The sequence below is a fragment of the Beta vulgaris genome, chromosome 7 (genome assembly GCF_026745355.1).
Source record: "Beta vulgaris subsp. vulgaris cultivar EL10 chromosome 7, EL10.2, whole genome shotgun sequence".
Taxonomy (NCBI): Eukaryota; Viridiplantae; Streptophyta; class Magnoliopsida; order Caryophyllales; family Amaranthaceae; genus Beta; species Beta vulgaris.
Window position 1 is genome coordinate 40203493 of NC_079208.1, and position 12080 is coordinate 40215572.

Sequence of the window (12080 nt, forward strand, 5' to 3'; positions counted from 1 at the left end):
GGCTAATCCTTTTGGGCTTAGGAAAAGAAATTTAAATAATTAAAACTTTGATGACTAACAAGATGGGCTTATTAGGACTTTAGTCATCAAATTATCCTTTCCCTTTTTATTACTTTTGGGCTTTCGATTCCATTAAGTTTTCTTTTCAAATATGCTTTTAATAATTAAACTCTTATTTAAAACATGCTTAATTAAAATATTACAAATTTTATTAAGCTATGAAAAATATTTTTAGTTGACTTTTAAAATAGTCAACCCTTTTTAAAAGTCAAATCATTTTCCAAACTCATTTGGATTTAAATATAACTACATAAATACCTTAATATATCTATGAAAATCCTCTAAAAATGTGGGGGATTACAATACCAGTTTAGTAACACCCCCAAAATCCATACGCGTCTACCACTGCTACGTCGCATCGACTTCGGGAGCGTTACCGCCACGATGGAACGCAAGGCATAATAAGAGTTAACAATAATTAAAACATTGTCTTGAAAACTAAAATGCAGCGGAATTAAAACATAAATACAACTCGGGATATCAACGACCCCTTTCATTCAAACCAAAACTTTTTATGTAAGTCCTCGAAAAACCAATAATACTTATTTCAAAATGCTTTAAATGCAAATACCAAAGACTAGGCCCCGTATGCTCGGTATCATGCAGCAGCTCCAGCACACCTAGTCTGCTCCCCATTGTAGCATCAATGGTTCATCGCAGTTCATCAAACACATAATAACACACAATCAGCTATGCTGAGTACGTAATGAACCATTGAATACATATAAGCATAAATGATGCACACATGAACAATCTTAAGCATGATGCTACATTATGTTACATCCTTTAACCTTTATATCTTTAATCTTTAATTTGGCATCGAACGGGCACCGTCATCTTACTAGAATCATACGGGCTACTGAATCCTTAATAGACAACTTGGTCTATTAGATGAAATGCAAATACATTTTGTTCCGTCTCACACCCATCACCTTAGTATGCATACCCCCACAATCGAAAGGAACCTTCCGCCTACTTGAGTTATCAAAATATAAGGACACTACTGTCGTCACAATAGGCCTGCGTAGGAGGTAGGACAAGTCCCACACCCCCCATTGTTCATCACTTGTAGGGAGTCCAGCTACAAGTTATTGCCATAATTCATTTTAATATTAACCATTCATTTCATAACCACATAGAGTCATTTACCTGTTCTCTTAGTTACAATCTCAAATCGTATCTCTTGTAACACTCTTGTTACACTATGGATACATAGAATCATTTACCTTTCTCTTAGTTAAATGCTCGAATCATATCTCTTGTAACACTCTTGTTACACTATGATAAGATTAATAATGCTCTGTTTATAATACGATAGAATTACACATTCCAATGCAACATATCGATTCAATTACAAATGTCTAACCAGACAATCTCAATCAATCAAACGTTCCCTATCATGCTTCTAGGTTCCAATACAATAGATTGCAACCTAATCATGATACTAATACTTGGGATTAAACTGGTAGCGTACGTACCTTGTAACGGAGAATTTTCGTTGTCTTAATCGAACGTTCAGCTTATGAAATTGGGACCTAAACCGTTAAATAAAAACTTTAGTGCTACGTCGTTGGAAACATTAACGACTACTACGTAACTAAGACTATACGGTTTAATAATTCGAAGTAAACGATAATTAAACCCCTTGTTTATGAATTTTCGTTACTTTTCTATTATAAAGAGTTTAACGTCTTTTAGGAATAAGGCTAGTGAGCATACTAACATTAGTTAGTGTCATTAGTCCACTATCTTTATCAAACCAATTAAATTATAAGTCCAACCATGTTTTATGTCCAAAAGTTTTAGGTCCGATCCAGTATTATGTCCAAAAGTTATATTCGCAATTATAATCAGAATAATAAAATGAACTCATTAACTTGAATTATTAATTAACTAATTATAATTTAACATAATTATGAAAACATAAATTTTAATTAAACTTAATATAATATATTCAATATAAAATTGGTTTTATACCGTTAAGCTCGCCGGCAATCAAGTTTCGGCGATCGATTTCCGGCAACGGCGCATCACATCCCACGCACTACCGCAGGAGCCGCACGGCTACGCTCGAACTAGCCTTCGACTCGCACAGTAGCAGCCTCGCGCAATCGTCCTCTTCGCGCGCCTTCGAGTCTCGTCGCACACCGCGAGCCTCGTGCCAGCCCCACTCGAACTCCATCGAAGGCTTGCGCAGCCTTCGAGCTTCTCGCACAACGCGGTCCTCGCACCAGCCCTTGACTCGCAGCTTCGTCCTCGTCACAATCTCCGCACCACTTCGCTTGCACAGCCCTCGTCGCTCGATGCACAGGCCTCCCTCGCGCCGAACTTCGAACGCACACCTTCTCACCACCACGCTCGCAAGCCTTGTCGCTCGCCACACCTCGTCGCACACCTCGACGATGATTCGAGAAGGAGCACAGCGAGGGAGACGAGAAAAGCGAAGGTCAGCGAGAGAGGAGAGGAAGAATCAGCGAGGGAGAAGAGGAGAGCAGCGAGAGAGGAGAGAGAAAAAAGTGGAGTGACGGCTGAAGGAGGAGAGGAAGATATTTAGGGTTTCTAAAATACCTCCTCTTATTTCCCTTTTTACATCCTTCTAAAAGTGGTAACCTTAGATCGGGTGAGCTCGGTTTACCTTTTATAAATCTGAAATTAACACAACCGACTCGTATTATTATTAATTTATTCTTATTATTCTGTAAATACTACTAAAACCTTTTTATTAACTTCTTTATATTTTCTTAATTATTATGATTTATTCCAAAAATACGGAGTATTACAGGCTTTCCCCCTTAAAAGAAGTTTCGTCCCGAAACTTGGAGGTAGCCAGTCTTAACGACGATCTTTTGCACTTCTAAGTCCCAAAATTTCATAAGCGTTTTCTAACGTTCGCACAACAGATCAGCAATAACTACAAATAACTATCATAATTAACATACTTTAGGGTGAAAGCGCGAAATTCTATCGCATTCTTCCCCCTTAAAAGAAAAGTTACGTCCCCGTAACTCACGTACCTCTTGAAAAAGCTCAGGGTACTTCAGACGCATTGCATCTTCGGCTTCCCAGGTGGCTTCTCGTATTGTTGATTTCTCCATAACACTTTGACAATTCTAACGTCCTTATTCCTCGTACTACGCACCTTGCGGTCTAGGATCTGGACAGGTTTCTCCTCATAGGATAAGGTTTCGTCTATTTCAATGTTTTCCGGTTCAAGTACATGTGACTCATCAGGTACATATCTCCGGAGTTGGGATACGTGAAGCACATTATGAACCCTTTCTAAGTTATTGGGCAAATCTAGGCGATAAGCGACTTTGCCTACTCTGCAGAATCTCATATGGTCCTATGAATTTAGGGCTTAACTTCCCCTTTTTCCGAATCGCATCACTCCTTTCATTGGAGACACCTTAAGCAATACTTTTTCCCCGACTTCGTAATTCTCATCCCTTCGCTTCTGATCCGCATAGGATTTCTGCTGTCCTGTGCAGCCTTAATCTTTTCTTGAATGAATCGCACCTGATCCACTGTCTCCTGAATCATCTCAGGTCCTAACACCACAGTCTCACTAATGTCGTTCCAACACAAGGGCTACGACACTTTCTCCTATATAGTGCTTCGAATGGTGCCATCTTAATACTAGCATGGTAGTTGTTGTTGTATGAGAATTCTATGAGGTCCAAATGGTCTTCCCATGATCCTTGGTATTCGAAGGCACACGCTCTCAACATGTCCTCTAAGGTCTGAATAGTTCTTTCGGTTTGACCGTCTGTAGCTGGGTGAAAAGTTGTACTCATCAATAGCTCACTACCAAAAGCTTCCTGACCTTTTTCCAGAAATTCGAAAGGAATCGCGAATCTCTATCTGATACTATACTCGTGGGTACTCCATGCAATCGAATGACATTTTTCACATAGGCCTTGGCTAAGGCTTCCATACTCCACGTATCTTTCATAGGTATGAACCTTGCTGTTTTAGTTAGTCTGTCCACTATTACCCATATGGTATTATTGCCTCCCGACTCCTAGGTAAGGCTACAACGAAATCCATGGATTAATCCCATTTCCATGTCGGAATGTCTAAAGGTTGAATCTTTCCTTGAGGCTCTTGTGTTCACTTTTGACTTTCTGGCATGTTAGACATTTTGAAACAAATTCAGCTACTGCTTTTCATCCCAGGCCACCAAACATCTTCTTGAGGTCCTTATATAACTTATCTCCCCTGGGTGGACGGAATAAGTCGTGTTATGACCCTCACCCATTATCTTTTGTTTCAATTCTTCACATTTTTGTGGACACACCACCTACCCTTATATCTTATGCTTCCATCCTCATGGATCGCAAACCCTTCCGCTTTTCCCTCCTTAAGCTTTGCTTTAACTCGCTCAAGCTTCACATCCCCAGGTTGACTCTCTTTTATTTCGTCTAGAAAGTTGGGCTCGATGGTTAGGGCACTCAACAATCTTTCTACCTCCCCTTCGTGAACAACCTCTATCTGGAGTCCAGAAAACTCCTCGCAAGGTTTGTCGGCAACGACTAATGTATTCAGGCTATGGCTAGACTTGCGACTTAACGCATCAGCAACGACGTTGGCTTTACCCTCATGGTACTGGATGTCTAAGCCATATCCTTGATGAGCTCTAACCATCTGCGCGTTCTCATATTAAGGTCTTTCTGGGTGAAGATGTATTTGAGATTTTGTGATCAGTGAAGATTCGACAAGTCACCCCGTAAAGGTAGTGTCTCCAGATTTTTAGGGCAAACACTATTGCGGCCAATTCTAAGTCGTGTGTTGGGTAATTGACTTCATACGGTTCAACTGCCGAGACGCATAAGCTATGACCTTCCCATTTTGCATAAGAACACAACCCAACCCATTCTTGGACGCATCACTATACATCTCATATCCCTCATTCCCATTAGGCAAGGTTAGGACAGGGGCTGATGTTAACCTTTCTTTGAGCGTTTGAAAGGCTTTCTCACTGTCTTCATTCCAGTTAAACCTACAATCCTTCTTCATTAAACTGGTCATGGGCTTTGCTATTTTGGAGAAGTCTTTCACAAATCTCCTATAGTAACCGGCTAAACCCAAGAAACTTCGTATGTCTGTGACATTCTTTGGAGTAGGCCATTCACTCACGGCTTTGATCTTTGCAGGGTCTACTGACACACCCTCCTTGGAGACAAAGTGACCCAAAAATGACACTTTTCCAACCAAAATTCACACTTCGAAAACTTCGCATATATTGGTTGTCCCTAAGTGTCTGAAAATGACTCTCAAATGACCCTCATGTCCTCCTTGCTCCTAGAATAGATCAGTATATCGTCTATGAATACACGACAAATTTATCGAGGTAGGGTCGAAAGATCCTATTCATAAGGTCCATGAAAACTGCAGGTGCATTAGATAACCCGAAAGGCATTACCGTAAACTCATATGGCCATATCTAGTCCTAAAGCAGTCTTAGGTATATCATGATCAACAATCCTCAATTGATGGTAACCTGACCTTAAGTCTATTTTGGAGAACATCCCTGCACCCTGAAGTTGGTCGAACAAGTCATCAATTCTAGGCAATGGGTACTTGTTTTTCACAGTGACATTGTTCAACTCCCGATAGTCTATACACAACCTCAAACTACCATCCTTCTTTTTCACAAATAAGACGGTGCTCCCCATGGTGACATGCTAGGTCTAATATACCTTTCTCGAGTAGTTCCTCCAACTGGTTTTTCAACTTGTTCATTTTCGCTGGAGCCATTCGATATGGGGCTTTCGAAATCGGTCCAGTCCCAGGTACTAGGTCCACGGTGAACTCTACATCTCTCCTTGGGGCATACCAGGTATATCTTCAGGAAAAACATCCTGGAACTCTCGGACTATGGCACATCTTCAGGCCTCAACGGATCATCCTCAACTCTTCTCACCGAACACATAAATAGAGGCCATCCCTTGTCTACGTAGTTCTTAAGTTGTAAGGCATTGATCACCTTAATCCCGGTTCTCGAGGTATTCTCCTATATGACACTCTTTTTCCGAAGGATCTCTCAGTTCCACTTTTGCGCATCGCAGTCTATCTTAGCCATGTACTTTCCAAGCCAATCCATCCCCAAAATAACGTCTAGGTTTGATAAGTTAAACTCTATCAGTCAGAAGGAAAGAAACTCCTCCTATTTTCAGTGGCACTTTTAGAAATCTTTTAGAGCAGTTAACAGTCTCCCAGACGGAATGACTATAGGCATAGAAATCGACTCAGACTCGATCAATGTTAAAGTCCTAACAGTTGAATGGGCAATAAATGACAATGATGCTCCAGAATCAAACAATAATTTAACAGGAGTGGAGTTGATAGAAAATGTACCCGAGACAACATCTCTCGAGCCTCTTTTCTCTAGTCGACATCATATACAGCTTCCCCTTGCCCTTATCTTGGGAATTGGTTGCATTGTTCCCATTAGATGTCTGATTATTGGTGTTGGTTACAGGCTTGGAGTAGTTAGAATTCCCATTGTAAGCACTTCCCCCATTTCCATTCCCGTTTCCATTTCCATTTCGAGGTTTGTCCCATAATTTCCATTCTTTTGGCCATCGGGGTTCAGTTTGTTCTTCGAATAGCATTCATATGCCCTATGTCCCAATTTCCCGTTCTCGACATTCCACCTTGTTACCCTCACAGTCTCTACCAGGATGGTTGCTTGTCAGGGCACTTTCTACACCTATATACACGCTCAGGTCTGCGGTTATTGGTGTTGTATTGCGGTTATTGTTGTTGGGATTAAGTTGTTGTTATTGGGTCCCTTACCGAAATTCCTTTGAGGGTCTTGATGGTTTTGGTTCCCATTATGCTTCTTCTCAAACTTCTGGACCTCAGGTTGGTTTATTTTCGTTTCTCACCCTGCTTACCCCCTTCCTCTCTCTTCCTGATGGCATAAAGATGAGCAGCTTTGCCAAACACATGATCTAAAGAGGTGAATGTATCTCCCCCCAGTCTTCCTTGCAGGTCAAGGGTAAGTCCTAGTTCGAAACGTGAGGCTGTAGATTCCTCAGTAGGTGCTATTTCCGGGGTAAATCTCATCAGCTCGATGAATTTCCGGTAGTACTCCTCAACAGACAGAGTCCCTTGTTCCAACATCATAAATTCCTTGGCTTTCTGCTTCTTAAGGTATGGAGGGTAATATTTGTCCCTTAAGGCCTTTTTGAAGTTTCCCACCCAAAACCAGGCTAACTCAGGAGGTTGTCTTAGCTTGGGTCCACAAGAAATGAGCATCTCCCTGAAGGTAGTAGCTCGCTAAGGGCACAATTTTCTCATCAGGGCAGGATAAGGTGAAGAAAGTTTATCGAATTCCCCAACCCAGTTCTCTAATTCTTCAGGTCCCCCTTTCCCATTCAATATTGGTGGGTTCCTACGGGCAACCTTTTCCAATAAATCCCCTTCACGATTGTGACCTTGGGCTAGGTTGGCAGTGATTTGCACCAAGTCACGTATCGATTGCTCGATATTTAGAGAGGTTTCAGGCGTGCCTCCCGACCGAACCATTCTACGTTGAAAATAACATAATAGCTATCTCAGTGACACACACATCATCCTGTACTTTATTAACCAATACACATTGCACATATAGCAAGCAGTTGTCACGAACAAATATTAAGTCTTTATTGACTTGCAACACGAACATCTCACATGAGACGTCACAACCATAAGAAGGAATGTCATAAAGTATCATCAAAGGTTTTGAAACATGTGATATATGTATAGGTATTTAAGAGATAAAACGATCGTTTCAATCAAGTAAAGAGTTTTGTCGCAAAAATAAGGTTTTAGTTCAACGTCATTTTTGAAACATCTTTGTACATCCTCTTAACCTATTCATTTCGAATATTGCAAGAATCATTCGCAACTTCAGTTGAACAATCAAACAACACATATGACTCAAGACACGAAACGAAATCACGTTTGCACTCATTCCAATGACTTAATGCACATAACATAATATGTTCTATATGCTTCTATCCCATACTACCCATTTTGAAATCGTTTTTAAAACGTCTTTGAAATTCAGAGCTTTCAGCTCTGATACCAGTTTTGTAACACCCCCAAAATCCATACGCGTCTACCACTGCTACGTCGCATCGACTTCGGGAGCGTTACCGCCGCGATGGAACGCAAGGCATAATAAGAGTTAACAATAACTTAAAACATTGTCTTGAAAACTAAAATGCAGCGGAATTAAAATATAAATACAACTCGGGAATCATCAACGACCCCTTTCATTCAAACCACAAACTTTTTATGTAAGTCCTCGAAAAACCAATAATACTTATTTCAAAATGCTTTAAATGCAAATACCAAAGACTAGCCCCCGTATGCTCGGTATCATGCAGCAGCTCCAGCACACCTAGTCTTCTCCCCATTGTAGCATCAATGGTTCATCGCAGTTCATCAATCACATAATAACACACAATCAGCTATGCTGAGTACGTAATGAACCATTGAATACATATAAACATAAATGATGCACACATGAACAATCTTAAGCATGATGCTACATTATGTTACATCCTTTAACCTTTATATCTTTAATCTTTATTTGGTATCGAACGGGCACCGTCATCTTACTAGAATCATACGGGCTACTGAATCCTTAATAGACAACTTGGTCTATTAGATGAAATGCAAATACGATTGTGTTCCGTCTCACACCCATCACCTTAGTATGCATACCCCCAAGATCGAACGGAACCTTCCGCCTACTTGAGTTATCAAAAAATAAGGACACTACTGTCGTCACAGTAGGCCTGCGTAGGAGTGTAGGACAAGTCCCACACTCCCCCCATTGTTCATCACTTGTAGGGAGTCCAGCTACAAGTTATTGTCATAATTCATTTTAATATTAACCATTCATTTCATAACCACATAGAGTCATTTACCTGTTCTCTTAGTTACAATACTCAAGTCGTATCTCTTGTAACACTCTTGTTACACTATGGATACATAGAATCATTTACATGTTCTCTTAGTTAAAATGCTCGAATCATATCTCTTGTAACACTCTTGTTACACTATGGATAAGATTAATAATGCTCCTGTTTATAATACGATAGAATTACACATTCCAATGCAACATATCGATCTCAATTACAAATGTCTAACCAGACAATCTCAATCAATCAAACGTTCCCTATCATGCTTCTAGGTTCCAATAGCATAGATTGCAACCTAATCATGATACTAATACTTGGGATTAAACTGGTACGCGTACGTACCTTGTAACGGAGAATTTTCACTGTCTTAATCTAACGTTCCGCTTATGAAATTGGGACCTAAACCGTTAAATAAAAACTTTAGTGCTACGTCGTTGGAAACATTAACGACTACTACGTAACGAGACTATACAGTTTAATAATTCGAAGTAAACGATAACTAAACCCCTTGTTTATGAATTTTCGTTACTTTTCTATTATAAAGAGCTTAACGTCTTTTAGGGATTAAGGCTAGTGAGCATGCTAATATTAGTTAGTGTCATTAGTCCACTATCTTTATCAAAGCAATTAAATTATAAGTTCAACCATGTTTTATGTCTAAAAGTCTTAGGTCCGATCCAATATTATGGCCAAAAGTTATATTCGCAATTATAGTCAGAATAATAAAATGAACTCATTAACTTGAACTATTAATTAACTAATTATAATTTAACATAATTATGAAAACATAAATTATAATTAAAATTAATATAATATATTCAATATAAAATTGGTTTCATACCGTTAAGCTCGCCGGCATTCAAGTTCCGGCGATCGATTTCCGGCAACGTCGCAACACACCCCACGCACTACCGCAGTAACCGCACGGCTACGCTCGAATCAGCCTTCGACTCGCACAGTAGCAGCCTCGCGCAATCGTCCTCTTCGCGCGCCCTTCGAGTCTCGTCGCACACTGCGAGCCTCGCGCCAGCCCCACTCGAACTCCGTCGAAGGCTCGCGCAGCCTTCGAGCTTCTCACACAACGCGAGCCTCACACCAGCCCTCGACTCGCAGCTTCGTCGCGCGCTCGTCTCGATCTCCGCACCACTTCGCTCGCACAACCCTCGTCGCTCGATGCACAGGCCTCGCTCGCGCCGAACTTCGAACGCACACCCTCGCACCACCACGCTCGCGAGCCTCGTCGCTCGCCACACCTCGTCGCACACCTCAACGATGATTCGAGAAGGAGCACAACAAGGGAGACGAGAAAAGCGAAGGTCAGCGAGAGAGGAGAGGAAGAATCAGCGAGGGAGAAGAGGAGAGCAGCGAGAGAGGAGAGAGAAAAAAGTGGAGTGATGGCTGAAGGAGGAGAGGAAGAAATTTAGGGTTTCCGAAATTCCTCCTCTTATTTTCCCTTTTTATATCCTTCTAAAAGTGGTAACCTTAGATCGGGTGAGCTCGGTTTACCTTTTATAAATCCGAAATTAACACAACCGACTCGCATTATTATTATTTTATTCTTATTATTCTGTAAATACTACTAAAATCCTTTTTATTAACTTTTTTATATTTTCTTAATTATTATGAATTAGTTTCAAAAATACGGAGTATTACATTGCCGGCCACTTTCTTGCATTGTGGTAGTTCGCTTGGTGCCTTACTTCTTTCAGGCTAGCTTTGGCACCATGTATGCTTCCACCTCTTATCGGTCCCCCAGATATGACATGGATTTCAGTGATCATGTCCTTCACCGGCCTTCTATGACCGTTTTCATCCTCTCCGGATGGAGACTTTCGGTCAGCTCTGGCTTGGTACTGGGTGAAGTAGCCTCTTCTGGTGAGGTCTTCGATCCCATCCTTGAGGTCTTTACAGTCTTTGGTTATGTGGCCATAGTCCCAGTGAAATTTACACCACTTCGATTATCCTAGCCCTTGTAGTTCATTTTCCTAGGCCTCTGCCACTTATCATCATCTTTATGCAACTCGTATATCTGAGCTCGGGACGTCGTGAGAGGAGTGTAATTGTGGTATTTGTTAGGTCTACCTTCATGGCCTTTCTTCACAGAGTTAATTTCTTCTCTTCTGCTAGAGGTGTCCGGCTTCTTGTCTTTCCGGTACCTGTCGTCCTTGCGATCTTTCTCTTTCTCCTTATCCTTCTCCTCCGCTATCGGCCTTTTGGCACTTGATTCCTTGTCGAACTCTTCCCCCCGAATGAAGTCGTTTGCCTTGCTTAAGACCTATGTTAGGTTGGTTAGCTTTTTACGGTCCCGATAGCTTCTGAAAGGAGTTCCTTCCTTTAGGCCCGTCATGAGGGCTAGGACGGCAACTTCTTGCTGGAGAGTAGGGATGGTGACAGCTTTTGCGTTGAAACTTCCTACGTAGTCCCTTAGACTTTTTGTCTCCCCCTGTTTGACCAACATCAGCTCGTCGGTGGTCTTCTCCTTGCGCTTGTTACTAACAAAGTGTGTAACAAACATTGATGTGAGCTGGCGGAAGTCAAAGACTGTTGCCGGTGGTATGCTCTTGAACCAGGTCTGGCCTAGTCCAGTTAGTGTAGAGGGGAACACCTTACACCATACTAAGTCAGTGTCGGTGTACAGCAGCATGTGCCCTTCATAGGCCGATATATGATCCTCCGGGTCAGTCTTACCGTCATATTTACATGTCGGCATTTTGATTTTTTCCATGGGCTCTTGGAGGATAGCAGTGGAAAATGGTGAGTTTCGCCAGGATACTGGCGCTCTTCACCTATACTCACTTCCCTTCCTGAGATGAGAAGAATGCTGCTGGACCTCGGTATCCTGAGCTTCGTCTGCCTCTTTTTCTTCCCCCATACGCTCTGTGGGGGTATTAGAGTTGGCCACCTGATCTTGATCATTCCGGCCTCGCTCTCCCTGGCGGCCCGTTCCCAATGAACGAAGCTTTCTCACTGGGTTATGGGCTCTCCCCAGAGGTCGCTTGACGGGCGAACCGGTTGGTGGGGTATGGCTTGCCATGGCCTGGAAGACTTATGCAACACTCTGAAGTTGTTCTGGGGTGAACATATGCTGCAGAGTATGAAAAA

At 41.7% G+C, this 12080-nt stretch overlaps 1 protein-coding gene across 1 annotated transcript; it reads right to left on the reverse strand.

The window, feature by feature from the left end:
• Positions 1–11253: 11253 nt before the first annotated feature.
• Positions 11254–11688, reverse strand: LOC125491957 (uncharacterized). Its single transcript, XM_048634038.1, has one exon. It carries the CDS (start codon positions 11686–11688, stop codon positions 11254–11256), a length of 435 nt encoding a protein of 144 aa, XP_048489995.1.
• Between the last annotated feature and the right edge of the window lie 392 nt (positions 11689–12080).

Coding starts and splice junctions, on each gene's coding strand:
- LOC125491957 (XM_048634038.1), bottom strand. CDS start 11,688: ATGCCGACATGTAAATATGACGGTAAGACTGACCCGGAGGATCATATA.